General features: G+C 41.1%; 1 protein-coding gene across 1 annotated transcript in view; it reads left to right on the top strand.

Annotated features, from left to right (window-relative positions):
* FANCD2 (FA complementation group D2) overlaps positions 1–25,437 on the top strand; it is a gene marked incomplete in the record, with an annotated part of 1,113,076 nt that overhangs the window by 494,366 nt on the left and 593,273 nt on the right. Inside the window, 1 exon segment of the mRNA XM_053689418.1 lies at positions 6,985–7,094. Coding sequence (XP_053545393.1) covers positions 6,985–7,094 — 110 coding nt within the window.

The following is a 25,437-nucleotide window of genomic DNA, read 5'->3' as shown; positions in this document are numbered from 1 at the left end:
ATCTGACCGTCTCCCCTGAGTACCGCAGAGACACTAAGGCAAAAATCTGCTTCGGGTGGAAGAAGCTGTGAGATCACGTGATCGCCGACCGACACAGAGGAAAACTAAGTACATCATTGTTCAAAGCACACAAACCCCCCCCCCCCCCCGTGCTAAAAAGAATGCCTCTCAAACAGCCCCTCACAGGCAAACAGCCCTAAAGTTAAAGGGACACTGAACCCACATTTTTTTCTTTCGTGATTCAGATAGAGCATGCAATTTCAAGCAACTTTCTAATTTACTCCTATTATCAATTTTTCTTCGTTTTCTTCCTATCTTTATTTGAAAAAGACATCTAAGCTTTTTTTGGTTTAGGACTCTGGACAGCACTTTTTTATTGGTGGATGAATGTATTCACCAATCAGCAAGGACAACCCAGGTTGTTCACCAAAATGGGCCGACATCTAAACTTACATTTTTGCATTTCAGATTAAGATACCAAGAGAATGAAGAAATGTTGATAATAGGAGTAAATTAGAAAGTTGCTCTATCTGAATCACAAAAGAAAAAAATTGAGTTCAGTGTCCCTTTAACACTATTTTACGCAGTTCATGTACTATTTTCAAATAAATAAAAATTAGCCCCTCAAGAGCCTTGAATAAACAAGCCTGTCTCCTGCTGAATCTCCTTAAAAATAAAGGGAGACAATCTATTATGTCCTTACTGTAGCAGCTCAATACCCTGTTATACTGCCCAAATTTATATCACCAAATTAGAGATGTTAAGTCCCATGACTCCACCAAAGAGGAATTTAACCCCTAAAGTGCCACAGCCTTCTCACCTAGAAGGGAAAGCTGTGGAGCTCAGCTGCAGGGCAGGTGCATCTCAGGCATGACAGACTCGGACGACCTCTGACAGAGACCTTAAAAGAGAGAAAAGCAGAGTAACCAACCCTGGTTTTCTATAAAGGGTTTAGCATAATTTGTTGGAGGAAAGGCCAAGACTACCTCACCGACCTCCAACAGCTAATAGCCACCATAACTCTTATTAAAGATGATTACATGGACACAGCATTGCCCCAATCCTTGCTTGCAGGGAAACTATACATTAAAGGATTAATTTTCTTAAAGTGAAGGTAAAGTTGACAACACTCGTTTACGCCATATTATAGTATTTTTAAAAAGAGGCAGAGTTTAATTCATCATTTTTTTTTAGATCAAATTATATAATGCTGTATTTTACCTTTCAAACAGCAAACGATACAATTCTTTCCTCCGCCCGCCATTTTGTCAAATTGATTGACATGCTAATGAAATTCTATCTGCCAATGTTCTTTTTCCCCCCAGGGGGTTCAGCCCATTACTTGCAACGTCACGCAAGTCTTATGCGCATGCGTTGAAGCCGTATTAGCCGACTTTCTTTTCCATGCTCGTTCATGAGACAAGCATGCTCTGTAGGTGATAGCTTTATATCATTCAACATCGATCGCGATACAATTGAATATGAAATGTTCGCAAATAGCGTATTTATGAAATCCCTCATCAAATATTTGTACAATTTTGTTCTAACCTTTTCCCTGTAAACGAAATTATATATATTTTATTAATAATATGCATATAATCAATCAATTGAGCATTAATACAATTTATCAAATGTTAATACTTATGCTATAAGCATAATTTTATGAGCAATGCTTATCTGTTATTTGCTCTACTCTCAAAATTAACGATGTTTCGATGAGTATAATATATATTTAATCGCAATTCTGCAGCTACTGTCTAGGGCAGTATAGTACTCAATTAATATTGCATTTCATTGAGTACTATGTATCAAAGGCAATTGGCGCATGCGCAGTTCAAATGATCCTCGTGAACGCGATTTCAAGCAACGTAGAGAGAGGGTGGGACTGCTCAAGAAGACAAACACAGGAGAACAAGGAAGTAGCTGCTGGGAGGAGTCGGCGAGTAAATGGTACCAATTTAAAAAAAGATATATTATCAAAAATGTAGATGGAACATAAAAACTAAGTTAGCGACTACATTTAACTACTATTGAGAAATTCTTTTTTATTTTGTAAACCAGTTAACTTTACCTTCACTTTAAGACACCATCTTCGCACACCTCCATGATGTACAAAGGCAAAGAATGACTGGGGGATTGTGGGAAGTGGGAGGATACTTAAAGCTTTGCTGGGGTGTACTTTGCCGTCTCCTGGTGGCCAGGAGTTGAATTCCTACTAGTAATTGGAATGGATTTGTGGACTCTCCATGCCATTAGAAAGAAATTAAGTTTTAGGAGTCAGACAACACTTTGTAGAAACGTTAATACCTAGGTTGAATCAGGAGCATGCTTGTGTATAACAAAGTTACAAACATACACCTAGATTTAGAGTTTTGCGTTAGAAGGGGTGCGTTAGCTACGCGTGTCCCCCCCCCCCCCCCCGCACCTTTTAAACAACGCTGGTATTTAGAGTTTTCTGAAGGGCTGCGTTAGGCTCCAAAAAGGGAGCGTACAGGCATTTTTACTGCCACTTCAACTCTAAATACCAGCGTTGCTTACGGACGCGGCCAGCTTCAAAAACGTGCTCGTGCACGACATCCCCATAGGAAACAATGGGGCAGTTTGAGCTGAAAAAAAAACCTAACACCTGCAAAAAAGCAGCGTTCAGCTCCTAACGCAGCCCCATTGTTTCCTATGGGGAAACACTTCCTAAGTCTGCACCTAACACCCTAACATGTACCCTGAGTCTAAACACCCCTAACCTTATACTTATTAACACCTAATCTGCCGCCCCCGCTATCGCTGACCCCTGCATATTATTATTAACCCCTAATCTGCCGCTTCGTACACCGCCGCAACCTACATTACCTATGTACCCCTAATCTGCTGCCCCTAACATCGCCGACCCCTATATTATATTTATTACCCCCTAATCTGCCCCCCCCAACGTCGCCGCTACCTACCTACACTTATTAACCCCTAATCTGCCGACCGGACCTCGCTGCCACTATAATAAATGTATTAACCCCTAAACCGCAGCACTCCCGACTCAAAAACCCTATAATAAATAGTATTAACCCCTAATCTGCCCTCCCTAACATCGCCGACACCTAACTTCAAGTATTTACCCATAATCTGCCGACCAGACCTCGCCGCTACTTTAATAAATGTATTAACCCCTAAAGCTAAGTCTAACACTAACACCCCCCTAAGTTCAATATAATTTTTATCTAACGAAATAAATTAACTCTTATTAAATAAGTTAATCCTATTTAAAGCTAAATACTTACCTGTAAAATAAACCCTAATATAGCTACAATATAATGAATAATTATATTGTAGCTATTTTAGGATTTATATTTATTTTACAGGCAATTTTGTATTTATTTTAACTAGGTACAATAGCTATTAAATAGTTATTTACTATTTAATAGCTACCTAGTTAAAATAATTACAAAATTACCTGTAAAATAAATCCTAACCTAAGTTACAATTAAACCTAACACTACACTATCAATAAATTAACTAAACTATCTATAATTATCTACAATTAAATCAACTAAACTAAATTACAAAAAAACAAACACTAAATTACAAAAAAATAAAAAAAGATTACAAGAATTTTAAACTAATTACACCTACTCTAAGCACCCTAAAAAAATAACAAAGCCCCCCAAAATAAAAAAATGCCCTACCCTATTCTAAAATAAAAAGTTAACAGCTCTTTTACCTTACCAGCCCTTAAAAGGGCCTTTTGCGGGGCATGCCCCAAAGAAAACAGCTCTTTTGCATTTAAATAAACATACAATACCCCCCCCCCCCCAACATTACAACCCACCACTCACATACCCCTAATCTAACCCAAACACCCCTTAAAAAACCTAACACTAAGCCCCTGAAGATCTCCCTACCTTATCTTCACCACGCCGGGTATCACCGATCCGTCCAGAAGAGGGTTCGAAGTCTTCATCCTATCCGGCAAGAAGAGGACATCCGGACCGGTATACATGTTCATCCATGCGGCGTCTTCTATCTTCATCCATCCGGCGCGGAGCAGGACCATCTTGAAGCAGCCGTCGCGGATCCATCCTCTTCTTCCGGCGACTCCCGACGAATGAAGGTTCCTTTAAGTGACGTCATCCAAGATGGCGTCCCTCGAATTCCGATTGGCTGATAGGATTCTATCAGCCAATCGGAATTAAGGTAGGAAAAATCTGATTGGCTGATTGAATCAGCCAGTCAAATTCAAGTTCAATCCGATTGGCTGATCCAATCAGATTGAGCTCGCATTCTATTGGCTGTTCCGATCAGCCAATAGAATGTAAGCTCAATCTGATTGGCTGATTCGATCAGCCAATCAGATTTTTCCTACCTTAATTCCGATTGGCTGATAGAATCCTATCAGCCAGTCGGAATTCGACGGACGCCATCTTGGATGAGGTCACTTAAAGGAACCTTCATTCGTCGGGAGTCGCCGGAAGAAGAGGATGGATCCGCGTCGGCTGCTTCAAGATGGTCCCGCTCCGCGCCGGATGGATGAAGATAGAAGACGCCGCCTGGATGAACATGTCTACCGGTCCGGATGTCCTCTTCTTGCCGGATAGGATGAAGACTTCGGACCCTCTTCTGGACCTCTTCTTGCCAGATAGGATGAAGACTTCGGACCCTCTTCTGGACCTCTTTTGCCGGATAGGATGAAGACTTCGGACTCTCTTCTGGACGGATCGGTGATACCCGGCATGGTGAAGATAAGGTAGGGAGATCTTCAGGGGCTTAGTGTTAGGTTTTTTAAGGGGTGTTTGGGTTAGATTAGGGGTATGTGGGTGGTGGGTTGTAATGTTGGGGGGGGTATTGTATGTTTATTTAAATGCAAAAGAGCTGTTTTCTTTGGGGCATGCCCCGCAAAAGGCCATTTTAAGGGCTGGTAAGGTAAAAGAGCTGTTAACTTTTTATTTTAGAATAGGGTAGGGCATTTTTTTATTTTGGGGTGCTTTGTTATTTTTTTAGGGGGCTTAGAGTAGGTGTAATTAGTTTAAAATTCTTGTGATCTTTTTTTATTTTTTTGTAATTTAGTTTAGTTGATATAATTGTAGATAGTTTAGTTAATTAATTTATTGATAGTGTAGTGTTAGGTTTGATTGTAACTTAGGTTAAGATTTATTTTACAGGTAATTTTGTAATTATTTTAACTAGGTAGCTATTAAATAGTAAATAACTATTTAATAGCTATTGTACCTAGTAAAAATAAATACAAAGTTGCCTGTAAAATAAATATAAATCCTAAAATAGCTACAATATAATTATTTGTTATATTGTAGCTATATTAGGGTTTATTTTACAGGTAAGTATTTAGCTTTAAATAGGATTCATTTATTTAATAAGAGTTAATTTATTTCGTTATATTGAACTTAGGGGGGGTGTTAGTGTTAGGGTTAGACTTAGCTTTAGGGGTTAATACATTTATTATAGTAGCGGCGAGGTCCGGTCGGCAGATTAGGGGTTAATACTTGAAGTTAGGTGTTGGCGATGTTAGGGAGGGCTGATTAGGGGTTAAAACTATTTATTATTGGGTTTTTGAGGCGGTTTAGGGGTTAATACATTTATTATAGTGGCGGCGAGATCTGGTCGTCAGATTAGGGGTTAATAAGTGTAGGTAGGTAGCGGCGACGTTGGGGGGGGGCAGATTAGGGGGTAATAAATATATCATAGGGGTTGGCGATATTAGGGGTACATAGGGATAATGTAGGTTGCGGCGGTGTGCGTTCGGCAGATTAGGGGTTAAAAAATTTTATTAGAGTGGCGGCGATGTGGGGGGACCTCGGTTTAGGGGTACATAGGTAGTTTATGGGTGTTAGTGTACTTTAGAGCACAGTAGTTAAGAGCTTTATGAACCGGCGTTAGCCCAGAAAGCTCTTAACGCAATTGAAAAGATAGGATACACAATTGACGTAAGGGGATCTGCGGTATGGAAAAGTCGCGGCTGGAAAGTGAGCGTTAGACCCTTACCTACAAGACTCTAAATTCCAGCGGGCGGCCAAAACCAGCGTTAGGGGGTCCTAACGCTGGTTTGGACGGCTAACGCAGAACTCTAAATCTAGGCGATTGTTGCAAACACCCCTTCCACATCATGGTCAAGATACATTCTCATGTTAAAAAAAAAAAAAAAAAAAAAAAAAAAAGAGAAAGAAAGGGGTATATTTGATAATAGAAATCTATTGGAAAGTTTTTTTTAAAAAAAATTGTACGCTCTGTGAATCATTACGTTTTCATTTTAACTTCAATATTCACTTAAAGTATTACCCAATTATACTTATTTTAGTTAGTGGTCAAGTAAGTGTTGTGCCATATAGTATTCAGCTTAACTATTTGATATGAGCAGTTTGATTTGAAAAATGCTCCCCACTGATTTATGTTTATGATTGAAAGAACTCTCAATTAAGTACAGTAGTTGGGTGTGCTCTTTACATACCAACTATTACCATTACATTTCAGGTTGCTGAGGTGTCACATACTTAAACAATCCTTTGCAATAAATAAATAAAAAATGCTAATAAGTGGGTAACAAATCTGCATGGAGTGGTAGTTAACGCCTGGCGTTTGTTTTTACCCTTTTCTCTTTCAAAAGCACTGCTTGAGTATGTATGAATTGTTAAATTAGCTACCATGATGGACAGGAAAAATAAATATTAAAGGGACATGAAACCTCTTGGTTTTGTATAAAAATTGTGCGTGTTCCAACGCTCCAGAGAGATGCCAAAAAGCAAAATCTGTAACCTTGGTTTTCAAAATGCTGCAAATTTTCAAAAATGGCTATTTGGTTTGCATTGTTTGCTTTTTGACTTGTATGGAGTGTGGAACAAGCACACACTTAACACAAAAGCAAGGGGTAGTTGCAAATGTTGAAATATGTTTCATAAAAATGTTGGTGTCTCTTCAAGGGCAGAAGCGCAAGTTTTGTGACACAGAAGTGCCTTGTTACATGTCATTTTTTATTTTGTTTTCTAGGACGACATGTACATTGTAATCAGAAAGCAGTTGTCCAGCACGGTACTTAAGTACAAGCGCATTGGGATCATTGGAGCTGTGATGATGGTTGGAAGCATGGCTTTAAAAACGTCAGTAACAGAATCTGCACTAAATATTCTGCATACATCATACATGTGCATATTGATAATAGCAACATACAGTCAATTTAAATATGGGATCATGTAAATGTCATTACCAATATAGTAGATTACAGTAAGGTTAAAAAAAATGTAGAATTTATTGTAAATGTGTCTTTTTGTCTAAAGGGACATAATATTGTAAAAATAAAATGCTTTATTTTATTTCAACTTTTGTAAATGTAAAAAAAGGTAGTAACCTGAAATCAACTAACAGCAGATAGTATAAAAAAGGGTCCCCTTCCCCTCAAAGTGTACTAGGAAAGATAAAGTTAACCCTCACATAGAGTGTGGAGAACTTTATACCACTGTGCAGAATCTGCTTAAATTAGTTACTAAGTAGACAGATACGATACTTCAATTATATAAAAGACACATTTAATAACACATAAAGGAGAGCATATAGCACATTATAGCACTACTTAGACAATATACGTTGATCAGGCGTATATGAAACAAGATAAGTGCAATATCAGAACACAGCTTTAAAAACAGTATTAAAATTTAACAATTAAGAACACAATTCAGATATAATGGAAAAGAGAAATTATCCAATGTCGACGGATAATCGATTAAACAATGGATTCCACGCTGATGCCACTGGAAGTGTACGCCCAGGTAGCTGGAATACAGAAAGATTCCAATCAACAAAACAGAAAAAGAACCAATCGTAAGATGTACACTTTTACTTACACCTGGAAAGGTTCTAAGAAACAGGTATGGATCAACCCCTCTCGTCGGTAGCTCCTCCGTACTTGATCTATTACAAGTTAGACATCTCCTAGATGTGTCAGCAAACAATTCGTACTGGCGTGTCAATACACTTTCAGATCCTCCGACTACGGAAGCCGTGCAGGGGCAAAGTTTAGAGCAACGCGTTTCAGCCCATCCAGGGCCTTTGTCAAGCTCCAGATGATGGTACACGGAAGGTTTAAAATATCTGAACCTGATTATCTTCAGTCATCAAGCTCTTCTGGATCCTGAAAACGGAGAGCACAGTTGTAAATTCAGAGCTCAGTGGAGTGGCAGTGTTCCTGACAGATGATCCAAGGAGGGGCCCCACTCCGTAGTGAAACGTACACAAAGGTTGCAACAAAAGAATCACTTACATGCAGATTGATAGTAAATATCAGTTATCCACAAGGCAAAATAAAAGCAGGATTTCTTTCATGTAATTAGCAAGAGTCCATGAGCTAGTGACGTATGGGATATACATTCCTACCAGGAGGGGCAAAGTTTCCCAAACCTTAAAATGCCTATAAATACACCCCTCACCACACCCACAAATCAGTTTTACAAACTTTGCCTCCTATGGAGGTGGTGAAGTAAGTTTGTGCTAGATTCTACGTTGATATGCGCTCCGCAACAGGTTGGAGCCCGGTTTTCCTCTCAGCGTGCAGTGAATGTCAGAGGGATGTGAGGAGAGTATTGCCTATTTGAATGCAATGATCTCCTTCTACGGGGTCTATTTCATAGGTTCTCTGTTATCAGTCGTAGAGATTCATCTCTTACCTCCCTTTTCAGATCGACGATATACTCTTATATATATATATACCATTACCTCTGCTGATTTTCGTTTCAGTACTGGTTTGGCTTTCTACAACATGTAGACGAGTGTCCTGGGGTAAGTAAGTCTTATTTTCTGTGACACTCTAAGCTATGGTTGGGCGCTTTTTTTTATAAAGTTCTAAATATATGTATTCAAACATTTATTTGCCTTGACTCAGGATGTTCAACATTCCTTATTTTCAGACAGTCAGTTTCATATTTGGGATAATGCATTTTGAATCAATAATTTTTTCTTACCTTAAAAAATTTGACTTTTCCCTGTGGGCTGTTAGGCTCGCAGGGGCTGAAAATGCTTCATTTTATTGCGTCATTCTTGGCGCAGACTTTTTTGGCGCAAAAAATCTTTTCTGTTTCCGGCGTAATACGTGTCGCCGGAAGTTGCGTCATTTTTTGACGTTCTTTTGCGCCAAAAATGTCGGCGTTCCGGATGTGGTGTCATTTTTGGCGCCAAATAATGTGGGCGTCTTATTTGGCGCTAAAAAAATATGGGCGTCGCTTTTGTCTCCACATTATTTAAGTCTCATTTTTCATTGCTTCTGGTTGCTAGAAGCTTGTTCTTTGGCATTTTTTCCAATTCCTGAAACTGTCATTTAAGGAATTTGATCAATTTTGCTTTATATGTTGTTTTTTTTCTCTTACATATTGCAAGATGTCTCATGTTGCATCTGAGTCAGAAGATACTTCAGGAAAATCGCTGCCTGGTGCTGGAACTACCAAAGCTAAGTGTATCTGCTGTAAACTTTTGGTAGCTGTTCCTCCAGCTGTTGTTTGTATTAAATGTCATGACAAACTTGTTAATGCAGAAAATATTTCCTTTAGTAAAATACCATTACCTGTTGCAGTTCCATCAACATCTAATGTTCAGAGTGTTCCTGATAACATAAGAGATTTTGTTTCTGAATCTATTAAGAAGGCTATGTCTGTTATTCCTCCTTCTAGTAAACATAAAAAGTCTTTTAAAACTTCTCTTTATCCAGATGAATTTTTAAATGAACATCATCATTCTGATTCTAATGATTCTTCTGGTTCAGAGGATTCTGTTTCAGAGGTTGATGCTGATAAATCTTCATATTTATTTAAAATGGAATTTATTCGTTCTTTACTTAAAGAAGTCCTAATTGCATTAGAAATTGAGGATTCTGGTCCTCTTGATACTAAATCTAAACGTTTAGACAAGGTCTTTAAATCTCCTATAGTTATTCCAGAAGTTTTTCCTGTCCCTGGTGCTATTTCTGAAGTAATTTCCAGGGAATGGAATAATTTGGGTAATTCATTTACTCCTTCTAAACGTTATTAGCAATTATATCCTGTGCCGTCTGACAGATTAGAGTTTTGGGACAAAATCCCTAAAGTTGATTGGCTATCTCTACCCTTTCTAAACGTACTACTATTCCTACGGCAGATGGTACTTCCTTTAAGGATCCTTTAGATAGGAAAATTGAATCCTTTCTAAGAAAATCTTATTTGTGTTCAGGTAATCTTCTTAGACCTGCTATATCTTTGGCGGATGTTGCTGCAGCTTCAACTTTTTGGTTGGAAACTTTAGCGCAACAAGTAACAGATCATGATTCTCATAACATTATTATTCTTCTTCAACATGCTAATAATTTTATCTGTGATGCCATTTTTGATATTATCAGAGTTGATGTCAGGTTTATGTCTCTAGCTATTTTAGCTAGAAGAGCTTTATGGCTTAAAACTTGGAATGCTGATATGTCTTCTAAATCGACTCTACTTTCCCTTTCTTTCCAGGGTAATAAATTATTTGGTTCTCAGTTGGATTCTATTATCTCAACTGTTACTGGTGGGAAAGGAACTTTTTTTACCACAGGATAAAAAATCTAAGGGTAAAAACAGGGCTAATAATCGTTTTCGTTCCTTTCGTTTCAACAAAGAACAAAAGCCTGATCCTTCATCCTCAGGAGCAGTTTCAGTTTGGAAACCATCTCCAGTCTGGAATAAATCCAAGCCGTCTAGAAAAGCAAAGCCAGCTTCTAAGTCCACATGAAGGTGCGGCCCTCATTCCAGCTCAGCTGGTAGGGGGCAGATTATGTTTTTTCAAAGAAATTTGGATCAATTCTGTTCACAATCTTTGGATTCAGAACATTATTTCAGAAGGGTACAGAATTGGTTTCAAGAAAAAACCTCCTGCAAAGAGATTCTTTCTTTCCCGTGTCCCAGTAAACCCAGCGAAAGCTCAAGCATTTCTGAAATGTGTTTCAGATCTAGAGTTGGCTGGAGTAATTATGCCAGTTCCAGTTCTGGAACAGGGGCTGGGGTTTTATTCGAATCTCTTCATTGTACCAAAGAAGGAGAATTCCTTCAGACCAGTTCTGGATCTAAAAATATTGAATAGTTATGTAAGGATACCAACATTCAAAATGGTAACTAAGGACTATCCTGCCTTTTGTTCAGCAAGGGCATTATATGTCTACAATAGATTTACAGGATGCATATCTGCATATTCCGATTCATCCAGCTCACTATCAGTTTCTGAGATTCTTTTTCCTAGACAAGCATTACCAGTTTGTGGCTCTGCCGTTTGGCCTAGCAACAGCTCCAAGAATTTTTACAAAGGTTCTCAGTGCCCTTCTATCTGTAATCAGAGAACAGGGTATTGTGGTATTTCCTTATTTGGACGATATCTTGGTACTTGCTCAGTCTTCACATTTAGCAGAATTTCATACGAATAGACTTTTGTTGTTTCTTCAAGATCATGGTTGGAGGATCAATTCACTAAAAAGTTCATTGATTCCTCAGACAAGGGTAACCTTTTTGATAGATTCAGTGTCCATGACTCTGTCTTTGACAGACAAGAGACGTCTAAAATTGATTTCAGCTTGTCGAAACCTTCAGTCACAATCATTCCCTTCGGTAGCCTTATGCATGGAAATTCTAGGTCTTATGACTGCTGCATCGGACGCGATCCCCTTTGCTCGTTTTCACATGCGACCTCTTCAGCTCTGTATGCTGAACCAATGGTGCAGGGATTACACAAAGATATCTCAATTAATATCTTTAAAACCGATTGTACGACAGTCTCTGACGTGGTGGACAGATCACCATCGTTTAGTTCAGGGGGCTTCTTTTGTTCTTCCGACCTGGACTGTAATTTCAACAGATGCAAGTCTTACAGGTTGGGGAGCTGTGTGGGGGTCTCTGACAGCACAAGGGGTTTGGGAATCTCAGGAGGTGAGATTACCAATCAATATTTTGGAACTCCGTGCAATTTTCAGAGCTCTTCAGTCTTGGCCTCTTCTGAAGAGAGAATCGTTCATTTGTTTTCAGACAGACAATGTCACAACTGTGGCATACATCAATCATCAAGGAGGGACTCTCAGTCCTCTGGCTATGAAAGAAGTATCTCAAATTCTGGTTTGGGCGGAATCCAGCTACTGTCTAATCTCTGCGGTTCATATTCCAGGAATAGACAATTGGGAAGCGGATTATCTCAGTCGCCAAACGTTGCATCCGGGCGAATGGTCTCTTCACCCAGAGGTATTTCTTCAGATTGTTCAAATGTGGGAACTTCCAGAAATAGATCTGATGGCTTCTCATCTAAACAAGAAACTTCCCAGGTATCTGTCCAGATCCCGGGATCCTCAGGCGGAGGTCTGTGGATGCATTATCACTTCCTTGGAAGTATCATCCTGCCTATATCTTTCCACCTCTAGTTCTTCTTCCAAGAGTAATCTCCAAGATTCTGAAGGAATGCTCGTTTGTTCTGCTGGTAGCTCCAGCATGGCCTCACAGGTTTTGGTATGCGGATCTTGTCCGGATGGCCTCTTGCCAACCGTGGATTCTTCCGTTAAGACCAGACCTTCTGTCGCAAGGTCCTTTTTTCCATCAGGATCTCAAATCCTTAAATTTAAAGGTATGGAGATTGAACGCTTGATTCTTGGTCAAAGAGGTTTCTCTGACTCTCTGATTAATACTATGTTACAGGCTCGTAAATCTGTATCTAGAGAGATATATTATAGAGTCTGGAAGACTTATATTTCTTGGTGTCTTTCTCATCATTTTTCCTGGCATTCTTTTAGAATTCCGAGAATTTTACAGTTTCTTCAGGATGGTTTAGATAAAGGTTTGTCCGCAAGTTCCTTGAAAGGTCAAATCTCTGCTCTTTCTGTTCTTTTTCACAGAAAGATTGCTAATCTTCCTGATATTCATTGTTTTGTACAAGCCTTCGTTCGTATAAAACCTGTCATTAAGTCAATTTCTCCTCCTTGGAGTTTGAATTTGGTTCTGGGGGCTCTTCAAGCTCCTCCGTTTGAACCTATGCATTCATTGGACATTAAATTACTTTCTTGGAAAGTTTTGTTCCTTTTGGCCATCTCTTCTGCCAGAAGAGTCTCTGAATTGTCTGCTCTTTCTTGTGAGTCTCCTTTTCTGATATTTCATCAGGATAAGGCAGTGTTGCGAACTTCTTTTGAATTTTTACCTAAGGTTGTGAATTCCAACAACATTAGTAGAGAAATTGTAGTTCCTTCATTATGCCCTAATCCTAAGAATTCTAAGGAGAAATCATTGCATTCTTTGGATGTTGTTAGAGCTTTGAAATATTATGTTGAAGCTACTAAGACTTTCCGAAAGGCTTCTAGTCTATTTGTCATCCTTTCCGGTTCTAGAAAAGGCCAGAAAGCTTCTGCCATTTCTTTGGCATCTTGGTTGAAATCTTTAATTCATCATGCCTATGTTGAGTCGGGTAAAACTCCGCCTCAGAGGATTACAGCTCATTCTACTAGGTCAGTTTCTACTTCCTGGGCGTTTAGGAATGAAGCTTCGGTTGATCAGATTTCCAAAGCAGCAACTTGGTCTTCTTTGCATACTTTTACTAAATTCTACCATTTTGATGTGTTTCCTTCTTCTGAAGCAGTTTTTGGTAGAAAAGTACTTCAGGCAGCTGTTTCAGTTTGAATCTTCTGCTTATGTTTTCATTTAAACTTTATTTTGGGTGTGGATTATTTTCAGCAGGAATTGGCTGTCTTTATTTTATCCCTCCCTCTCTAGTGACTCTTGCGTGGAAAGATCCACATCTTGGGTAGTCATTATCCCATACGTCACTAGATCATGGACTCTTGCTAATTACATGAAAGAAAACATAATTTATGTAAGAACTTACCTGATAAATTCATTTCTTTCATATTAGCAAGAGTCCATGAGGCCCACCCTTTTTTGTGGTGGTTATGATTTTTTTGTATAAAGCACAATTATTCCAATTCCTTATTTTTTTATGCTTTCACACTTTTTTCTTATCACCCCACTTCTTGGCTATTCGTTAAACTGATTTGTGGGTGTGGTGAGGGGTGTATTTATAGGCATTTTAAGGTTTGGGAAACTTTGCCCCTCCTGGTAGGAATGTATATCCCATACGTCACTAGCTCATGGACTCTTGCTAATATGAAAGAAATGAATTTATCAGGTAAGTTCTTACATAAATTATGTTTTTCCTTTAGGAGTGTAATCTGTGTAGTCTGGTAGTTACCAGAGGGAGATGCAGGAAGTTGCAACTCACACAGTCTTTGACCGGCTGAGCAAGTGTCCATACCGGAACAAATTCTTTTATTACAGCATTTTCATTTTAAAGAGAGTGTGTATGCTCCTTTTCTGGGTCAAATACATATTTAAAAATAAAATACTCTAATAGTTCAAGTGCATTTACATGTTTGTATTATAAAGTGAGTAAATTTATTAAAGGAATTTTGGCATTTTATTTTTAAATTGTGTGGTTTATAGCATTAGCCTGTGCATGTATTTAATTAAAGAGACAGTAAAGTAAAAATTTAAACTTATATGATTCAGATATAGAGCATAATAAAAAAAAACACCTTTGTATGTTCAGAAGTATGTATGTGTTTTTAACATTCTATGGCATCAGTGTTTGCAACAACGTTTAAAATTTCTACAAGCAATATTGTAAACCGCACTACCGTAGAATGCTAGAGGTGCACTCTGTTGAACTCATATTAGCCTACCTAGGTTTATTCTTCAACAAAGGATACCAAAAGAACAAAGTAAACTTGAGAACTGAAATAAATTGAAAAGTGTTCTCTTTCCTAAGATATGGTGAGTCCACAACGTAATCAATTACTTGTTGGAATATCACTCCTGGCCAGCAGGGGGAGACAAAGAGCACCACAGCGAGTTCTCTTCCGCTCCCTACTACACATGCGGTTAACCCAGGTTATGTTTATACCTCCTCAGAGGGGGGATTGTTTTCGCTTTCACATACTTTTGGCGATTGCTTGTCTACAAAGTCCAGATGTTTATTTGCAATTGTGCTCTTGCCCTATTGTTCCGGGACTCCACGCCATGGGAGGGCATGTAGAGTTCCATGCTGGTGTAATTGTTCCTGAGTGTTGTGTCTTTTGTTACAGGCTGGCTCGCCTTCGTGTTCTACTTAGACACGTTTTTGAGTTGTTAGGGGACCCTATCCTTCTCGGCTTCGGGACTCCTCAGTCTCCTTCTTCAAATGGCTCACCTCATTAGACATGAGGGGATGACGTAATCTCCTTTTAGTCTTGTATCGATATTCTTCCCTGTTTTGTGGAAGAACAGGGTTTCCGTTCCGGTTATTTCTGTTCTTCTTAGGCGTTAACCTTCGGGTTGCCTCTCATTTAATTTTATCCGGTTAGGATGAATTTTATTTTTATGTTTCCTTCAGGAACTTACTCTGGGATCGATTCTCGCTGTTTACTTCTGTGGAAGTTTGTTTGTGACACGTTCGTCCTATGTGTCTGTTTTTTCTTCCTCCCTTTCTGCGGGCAGACTTAGGCAGCTTGACAGTTATGACCCTGTTTGCAGGCTGGTCCTGCTTGGGCTCAGCTCTTCTGTCTCGCAACGTATTCAGACACGTGGCGCCTGTTCTACCTAGCGCTGGTCAGGTTGAGGCGTCAAGTACTCACAATTTCTCCAACATAGGTGTGTCCGGTCCACGGCGTCATCCTTACTTGTGGGATATTCTCTTCCCCAACAGGAAATGGCAAAGAGCCCAGCAAAGCTGGTCACATGATCCCTCCTAGGCTCCGCCTTCCCCAGTCATTCTCTTTGCCGTTGCACAGGCAACATCTCCACGGAGATGGCTAAGAGTTTTTTGGTGTTTAAATGTAGTTTTTATTCTTCAATCAAGAGTTTGTTATTTTAAAATAGTGCTGGTATGTACTATTTACTCTGAAACAGAAAAGAGATGAAGATTTCTGTTTGTAAGAGGAAAATGATTTTAGCAACCGTTACTAAAATCGATGGCTGTTTCCACACAGGACTGTTGAGATGAATTAACTTCAGTTGGGGGAAACAGTGAGCAGACTTTTGCTGCTTGAGGTATGACACATTTCTAACAAGACTTGGTAATGCTGGAAGCTGTCATTTTCCCTATGGGATCCGGTAAGCCATTTTCTTAGTTTTAAATATAAGAATAAAGGGCTTCACAAGGGCTTTAAAGACTGGTAGACATTTTTCTGGGCTAAAACGATTACTTTATAAGCATATTTAATGGTTTATAACTTTGAAGAGTTATTTTAATCTTGGGAATTCTGTTAAAAAAACGGCAGGCACTGTATTGGACACCTTTTTCACTGGGGGCCTTTTCTAGTCATAGGCAGAGCCTCATTTTCGCGCCACTAATGCGCAGTTGTTTTTGAGAAGCAAGGCATGCAGATGCATGTGTGAGGAGCTCAGATCCACTGAAAAAGCTTATTGAAGGCGTCATTTGGTATCGTATTCCCCTCTGGGCTTGGTTGGGTCTCAGCAAAGCAGATACCAGGGACTGTATAGGGGTTAAATGTAAAAACGGCTCAGGTTCCGTTATTTTAAGAGTTAAAGCTTTCAAATTTGGTGTGCAATACTTTTAAGGCTTTAAGACACTGTGGTGAAATTTTGGTGAATTTTGAACAATTCCTTCATACTTTTGCACATATTCAGTAATAAAGTGTGTTCAGTTTAAAATTTAAAGTGACAGTAACGGTTTTATTTTAAAACGTTTTTTGTGCTTTGTTATCAAGTTTATGCCTATTAACATGTCTGAACCATCAGATAGACGATGTTCTGTATGTTCGGAAGCCAAGGTTCCTCTCCATTTAAATATATGTGATGAATGTGACAAACAAAGTAGGGACAATGATGCCACTGATAATAATGTTGCCCAAAATGATTCCTTAAGTGAGGGGAGTAAGCATGGTACTGCATCATCTCCTTCTATGTCTGCACCAGTCTTGCCCACTCAGGAGGTCCCTAGTTCATCTAGTGCGCCAATCCTCCTTACTATGCAACAATTAACGGCTGTAATGGATAATTCTATTAAAAACATTTTAGCCAAAATGCCCACTTATCAGCGAAAGCGCGATTGCTCTGTTTTAGATACTGAAGAGCATGAGGACGCTGATGATAATGGTTCTGAAATGCCCTTACACCAGTCTGAAGGGGCCAGGGAGGTTTTGTCTGAGGGAGAAATTTCAGATTCAGGAAAAATTTCTCAACAAGCTGAACCTGACGTTATTACATTCAAATTTAAATTGGAACATCTCCGCGCTCTGCTTAAGGAGGTGTTATCTACTCTGGATGATTGTGACAATTTGGTCATTCCAGAGAAATTATGTAAGATGGACAAGTTCCTAGAGGTCCCGGTGCCCCCCGAAGCTTTTCCTATACCCAAGCGGGTGGCGGACATTGTAAATAAAGAATGGGAAAGGCCCGGCATACCTTTTGTCCCTCCCCCTATATTTAAGAAATTATTTCCTATGGTCGACCCCAGGAAGGACTTATGGCAGACAGTCCCCAAGGTCGAGGGGGCGGTTTCTACTCTAAACAAACGCACCACTATCCCTATAGAAGATAGTTGTGCTTTCAAAGATCCTATGGATAAAAAATTAGAGGGTTTGCTTAAAAAGATGTTTGTTCAGCAAGGTTACCTTCTACAACCAATTTCATGCATTGTTCCTGTCACTACAGCAGCGTGTTTCTGGTTCGAAGAACTAGAAAAGTCGCTCAATAAAGCATCTTCTTATGAGGAGGTTATGGACAGAGTTCAAGCACTTAAAATGGCTAACTCTTTTACCTTAGACGCCACTTTGCAATTAGCTAGATTAGCGGCGAAAAATTCAGGTTTTGCTATTGTGGCGTGCAGAGCGCTTTGGCTAAAGTCTTGGTCAGCGGATGTGTCCTCCAAGAACAAGTTGCTTAACATCCCTTTCAAGGGGAAAACGCTGTTTGGCCCTGACTTGAAAGAGATTATTTCAGACATCACTGGGGGAAAGGGCCACGCCCTTCCTCAGGATAGGTCTTTTAAGGCTAAAAATAAAACAAATTTTCGGCCCTTTCGCAGAAACGGACCAGCCTCAAATTCTACATCCTCTAAGCAAGAGGGTAATTCTTCTCAAACCAAGCCAGCCTGGAGACCGATGCAAGGCTGGAACAAAGGTAAGCAGGCCAACAAGCCTGCTACCGCTACTAAGACAGCATGAGATGCTGGCCCCCGATCCGGGACCGGATCTGGTGGGGGGCAGACTCTCTCTCTTCGCTCAGGCTTGGGCAAGAGATGTTCAGGATCCTTGGGCGCTAGAAATAGTTTCTCAAGGTTATCTCCTGGAATTCAAGGAACTACCCCCAAGGGGAAGGTTCCACAGGTCTCAATTGTCTTCAGACCAAATAAAAAGACAGGCATTCTTACATTGTGTAGAAGACCTGTTAAAAATGGGAGTGATTCATCCTGTTCCATTAGGAGAACAAGGGATGGGGTTTTACTCCAATCTGTTCATAGTTCCCAAAAAAGAGGGAACATTCAGGCCAATTTTGGATCTCAAGATCCTAAACAAATTTCTCAGGGTTCCATCGTTCAAAATGGAAACCATTCGGACAATTCTTCCTACCATCCAGGAAGGTCAATTCATGACCACGGTGGATTTAAAGGATGCGTATCTACATATTCCTATCCACAAGGAACATCATCGGTTCCTAAGGTTCGCCTTTCTGGACAAGCATTACCAGTTTGTGGCACTTCCATTCGGATTAGCCACTGCTCCAAGAATTTTCACAAAGGTACTAGGGTCCCTTCTAGCGGTGCTAAGGCCAAGGGGCATTGCAGTAGTACCTTACTTGGACGACATACTGATTCAAGCGTCGTCTCTGCCACAAGCAAAGGCTCATACGGACATTGTCCTAGCCTTTCTCAGATCTCACGGGTGGAAAGTGAACGTAGAAAAAAGTTCTCTATTCCCGTCAACAAGAGTTCCCTTCTTGGGAACAATAATAGACTCCTTAGAAATGAAGATTTTTCTGACAGAGGCCAGAAAATCAAAACTTCTAAGCTCTTGTCAAGTACTTCATTCTGTTCTTATTCCTTCCATAGCGCAGTGCATGGAAGTAATAGGTTTGATGGTTGCGGCAATGGACATAGTTCCTTTTGCGCGAATTCATCTAAGACCATTACAACTGTGCATGCTCAGACAGTGGGATGGGGATTATACAGACTTGTCCCCGACGATCCAAGTAGATCAGAGGACCAGAGATTCACTCCGTTGGTGGCTGACCCTGGACAACCTGTCTCAAGGGATGAGCTTCCGCAGACCAGAGTGGGTCATTGTCACGACCGACGCCAGTCTGGTGGGCTGGGGCGCGGTCTGGAAACCCCTGAAAGCTCAGGGTCTATGGTCTCGGGAAGAATCTCTTCTCCCGATAAACATTCTGGAACTGAGAGCGATATTCAATGCTCTCAAGGCTTGGCCTCAACTAGCAAAGGCCAAATTCATAAGGTTTCAATCAGACAACATGACGACTGTTGCATATATCAACCATCAGGGGGGAACAAGGAGTTCCCTGGCGATGGAAGAAGTGACCAAAGTAATTCAATGGGCGGAGATTCACTCCTGCCACTTGTCTGCAATCCACATCCCAGGAGTGGAAAATTGGGAAGCGGATTTTCTGAGTCGTCAGACATTTCATCCGGGGGAGTGGGAACTCCATCCGGAAATCTTTGCCCACATAACTCAATTATGGGGCATTCCAGACATGGATCTGATGGCGTCTCGTCAGAACTTCAAGGTTCCTTGCCACGGGTCCAGATCCAGGGATCCCAAGGCGACTCTAGTAGATGCACTAGTAGCGCCCTGGACCTTCAACCTAGCTTATGTATTCCCACCGTTTCCTCTCATTCCCAGGCTGGTAGCCAGGATCAATCAGGAGAGGGCTTCGGTGATCTTGATAGCTCCTGCGTGGCCACGCAGAACTTGGTATGCAGACCTGGTGAATATGTCATCGGCTCCACCATGGAAGCTACCTTTGAGACAGGACCTTCTTGTTCAAGGTCCGTTCGAACATCCGAATCTGGCCTCACTCCAACTGACTGCTTGGAGATTGAACGCTTGATTTTATCAAAGCGTGGGTTCTCAGATTCTGTCATTGATACTCTTATTCAGGCTAGAAAGCCTGTAACTAGAAAAAATTACCATAAAGTATGGAAAAAATATATCTGTTGGTGCGAATCGAAAGGATTCCCATGGAACAATATAAAAATTCCTAAGATTCTATCCTTTCTACAAGAGGGTTTGGAGAAAGGATTATCTGCAAGTTCTTTGAAGTGACAGATTTCTGCTTTATCTGTTTTACTTCACAAAAAGCTGGCGGCTGTGCCAGATGTTCAAGCTTTTGTTCAGGCTCTGGTTAGAATCAAGCCTGTTTACAAACCTTTGACTCCTCCTTGGAGCCTCAATTTAGTTCTTTCAGTTCTTCAAGGGGTTCCGTTTGAACCCTTACATTCCGTAGATATTAAGTTATTATCTTGGAAAGTTTTGTTTTTGGTTGCACTTTCTTCTGCTAGAAGAGTTTCAGAGTTATCTGCTCTGCAGTGTTCTCCTCCTTATCTGGTGTTCCATGCAGATAATGTGGTTTTGCGTACTAAACCTGGTTTTCTTCCGAAAGTTGTTTCTAACAAAAATATTAACCAGGAGATAGTTGTGCCTTCTTTGTGTCCGAATCCAGTTTCAAAGAAGGAACGTTTGTTGCACAATTTGGATGTAGTTCGTGCTCTAAAATTCTATTTAGAGGCTACAAAGGATTTCAGACAAACACGGCCCGCCCTGGTTTTTTAATCAGGTCTGATGAATTATTTTCTCTAACTACAGTCACCACGGTATCATGTGATTTCTCCTATGCATATTCCTCCTTTACGTCGGTCGAATGACTGGGGAAGGCGGAGCCTAGGAGGGATCATGTGACCAGCTTTGCTGGGCTCTTTGCCATTTCCTGTTGGGGAAGAGAATATCCCACAAGTAAGGATGACGCCGTGGACCGGACACACCGTTGGAGAAAGTAATTTATCAGGTAAGCATAAATTCTGTTATTATTCTCTCTACGACCGATAACAGAGAACCTATGAAATAGACCCCCGTTAGGGAAATCATCGTATTCAATAAGTGATACTCCCTTCACGTCCCTATGACATTCGCTGTACTCTGAGAGGAATCGGGCTTCAACAATGCCGAGAAGCGCATATCAACGTAGAAATCTTAGCACAAACTTACTTCACCACCTCCATAGGAGGCAAAGTTTGTAAAACTGAATTGTGGGTGTGGTGAGGGGTGTATTTATAGGCATTTTGAGGTTTGGGAAACTTTGCCCCTCCTGGTAGGATTGTATATCCCATATGTCACTTGCTCATGGATTCTTGCCAATTACATGAAAGAAAAGGAGATTACGTCATCCCCTCATGTCTAATGAGGTGAGCCATTCTAAGATTCACTAACCCAGTCACCAGATAGACGGCTATTAAGGACTGAAACAATCCCGTGAGCCGCACGGACCCACAAGTCCGCTCAGGAAAGCATAGCTGAAACTTGTAAAAACAGAATTTATGCTTACCTGATAAATTACTTTCTCTTGCGGTGTATCCAGTCCACGGATTCATCCTTACTTGTGGGATATTCTCATTCCCTACAGGAAGTGGGAAAGAGAGCACACAGCAGAGCTGTCCATATAGCTCCCCCTCTGGCTCCGCCCCCAGTCATTCTCTTTGCCGCTCTAACAAGTAGCATCTCCACGGGAGGGTAAAGTGAATGTGGTGTTAGATTTGTAGTTTTTATATCTTCAATCAAAAGTTTGTTATTTTTAAATAGTACCGGTTTGTGCTATTTACTCTCTGGCAGAAATATGATGAAGAATTCTGCTGAGAGGAAAATGATTTTAGCATGTTGTAACTAAAATCCATTGCTGTTCCCACACAGGACTGAGGAGTACCAGAAAACTTCAGTTGGGGGGAACAGTTTGCAGGCTTAACTGCTTTGAGGTATGTTTCAGTCATATTTTTTCTAGTCAAGACAAGGTAATGCTAGAAGACTGACAAGATTCCCCATGTGGGAAGGGTAAGCCATGTTCTGAGACTTAGTATAGAACTAGAGGCTTATTTAAGAGGGCTTAATAGACTGGTCATCACTTTTGCAGGGCAATCAATTAATTTATTTAGCAAAATACTCTTTATTGACACTTTTTAAGCACTTTTGGTGTGTTTATTGGGGTTTTATTCCACACGGCATTATTTTTAGTCACCTAAATTGGATTCTGAAGGCCCCACAGCTCCGGAGTGGAGTGGGAGGGGCCTAATTTCGCGCCTCAGTTGCGCAGTTTTATTCTGAAAGATTTCCTTGCATGCTGCTTCACATGGGTCCAGAGACTACTTGAGGACCTCAGGAGGCTTGATTTTCTCAAATCCAATCCTTAAGGGAAGGTAGGGCCACAGCAGGCTGCTGTGGCAAGGTGCTGTAGTTTGTTAACCGGTTGTTTGCTTTAGGCGGCTCCGTTTTGGGCATTAAAGGGTTAATCAGTCTGAAACTTGCTGTGCAATCATATCGAAGCATTAGGCACATACTGTAAAAATTTCAAGAGATTTGGTTCATTTTTCACCGTTTTGTAAAATTGTGTGCGCTTTTATTTCTTAAAGGCACAGTACCATTTATTGCAAATTGTATTTTTTTCTTGATAAAGTGTTTTTCCAAGCCTGCTTGTGTATAATACTAATCTGTTAAACATGTCTGACACTAAGGAAAAGCCTTGCTCTATGTGTTCAGAAGCCATGGTGGAACCCCCACTCAAAATGTGTCCCAAGTGCACTAATGTGTCTACACTAGATCATATTGTGTCACTTAAAAATATAGCCCTAGATGATTATTTGACTAAAGATAATGAGGATAGTCCGCCTTCCTCTCCCCATGTGTCATCACCAGTTACGCCCGCTCAAGCGATAACTAGTACCTCTAGTGCATTGGCACCTATTACATTGCAACAACTAGCGCAAGTCATGGATAATTCCCTTGCGGCCTTTCTATCCAAACTGCCAGTTTTCCCTAAAAAGCGCGATAGCTCTGTTTTAAGAACAGATGAGGGAGGTCTTATCAACTCTGGATGATTGTGACCCTATGGTGGTCCCAGAGAAATTGTGTAAAATGGACAAATATCTAGAAGTCCCTGTATACACTGATGCGTTTCCGATCCCTAAGAGGGTGGCGGATATTGTTGCTAGGGAGTGGGAAAGACCAGGTGTACCTTTTGTCCCCCCCGCCCTATCTTTAAGAAACTGATCCCAGGCGGGACGCGTGGCAGACGGTCGTCCCTAAGGTAGAGGGGGCAGTTTCAACACTAGCCAAGCGCACAACCATCCCAATTGAAGACAGTTGTGCTTTCAAAGATCCTATGGATAAAAAATTAGAAGGTTTACTAAAGAAAATATTTGTTCAACAAGGTTTCCTTCTCCAACCTATTGCCTGCATTAGTCCTGTAACTACTGCAGCGGCTTTTTGGTTTGAGGCGCTGGAGGAGTCGCTCCAGAGGGAGCGACTCCTTTATCACAGATGCCGCTTTGCAATTAGCTAAGTTAGCAGCGAAAAATTCTGGTTTTGCCATTATGGCGCGCAGAGCGCTTTTGGCTCAAATCATGGTCGGCCCACGTGTCGTCCAAAACTAAATTACTGAATATTCCTTTCAAGGGAAAGACCCTTTTCGGGCCCGAGTTGAAAGAGATTATTTCGGACATCACTGGGGGAAAGGGCTATGCCCTCCCGCAAGATAGGCCTTTTAAGGCTAAAAACATGGCTAATTTTCGTTCCTTTCGCAACTTCAGGAGCGGTCCTGCTTCAACCTCTGCAACCGCAAAGCAAGAGGGTAACGCTTCACAGCCCAAGGCAACCTGGAAACCTTTGCAGGGCTGGAACAAGGGTAAACAGGCCAAAAAGCCTGCGGCTGCTTCTAAGACAGCATGAAGGGGTAGCCCACGATCCAGGACCGGATCTGGTAGGGGGCAGACTCTCTCTTTGCTCAGGCTTGATCCCTGGGCATTAGAGATCGTTGCTCAGGGATATCTTCTAGAATTCAAGGACTCTCCTCCAAGGGGAAGGTTCCACATTTCTCGTCTGTCTACAGACCAGACAAAGAAAGAGGCGTTCTTACGCTGTGTAGAAGATCTACTCCAGATGGGAGTGATATTTCCAGTTCCAATTACAGAACAAGGACTGGGTTTTTACTCAAACCTGTTTGTGGTTCCCAAAAAGGAAGGAACTTTCAGGCCAATCCTGGATCTAAAAATTCTAAACAAATTCCTCAGAGTTCCATCTTTCAAAATGGAGACCATTCGGACAATCTTACCGATGATCCAGGAAGGTCAATATATGACTACCATGGATCTAAAGGATGCATACCTTCATATTCCTATCCACAAAGATCACCATCAGTTCCTAAGGTTCGCTTTTCTGGACAAGCGTTACCAGTTCGTGGCCCTTCCCTTCGGGTTGGCCACCGCTCCCAGAATTTTCACTAATGTGCTAGGGTCCCTTCTAGCGGTACTAAGACCGCGGGGCATTGCAGTAGCAACTTATCTGGACGACATCTTAATACAGGTGTCGTCTTTTCCCAGAGCCAAGGCTCATACGGATATTGTTCTGGCCTTTCTAAGGTCTCACGGGTGGAAGGTGAACATCGAAAAAAGTTCTCTGTCCCCGCTCACAAGGGTTCCCTTCCTGGGAACATTAATAGACTCGGTAGAAATGAAAATATTTCTGACGGAGGTCAGAAGGTTTAAGCTTTTAAGTACTTGCCGAGTTCTTCATTCCATTCCTCGGCCATCTGTAGCTCAGTGCATGGAGGTAATCGGATTAATGGTAGCAGCAATGGACGTAGTCCCTTTTGCTCGAATTCATCTCAGGCCACTGCAATTATGCATGCTCAAATAGTGGAATGGGGATTATGCAGATTTGTCTTCTCAAATCCAACTGGACCAGAGAACCAGAGATTCTCTTCACTGGTGGTTGTCTCAGGATCAACTGTCTCAGGGAATGTGCTTCCGCAGACCGGAGTGGATCATTGTAACGACCGACGCCAGTCTGTTAGGCTGGGGCGCGGTCTGGGGCTCCCTTAAAGTTCAGGGCCTATGGTCTCGGGAAGAGTCTCTTTTCCCGATAAACATTTTGGAACTGAGAGCGATATTCAACACGCTCCAGACATGGCCTCAGCTAGCGGCGGCCAAATTCATCAGATTTCAGTCGGACAACATCACGACTACAGCATACATCAATCATCAGGGAGGAACAAAGAGTTCCTTAGCGATGAAGGAAGTAACCAAGATAATCAGGTGGGCGGAGGATCACTCCTGCCATCTATCTGCAATTCACATCCCAGGAGTAGACAACTGGGAAGCGGATTTCCTAAGTCGTCAGACTTTTCACCCGGGGGAGTGGGAACTCCACCCGGAGGT

Source organism: Bombina bombina, chromosome 7 (genome assembly GCF_027579735.1).
Source record: "Bombina bombina isolate aBomBom1 chromosome 7, aBomBom1.pri, whole genome shotgun sequence".
Classification (NCBI taxonomy): Eukaryota; Metazoa; Chordata; class Amphibia; order Anura; family Bombinatoridae; genus Bombina; species Bombina bombina.
Note: the sequence above shows the minus strand (reverse complement) of the source record. Positions and strands in the feature narration are given on the sequence as shown.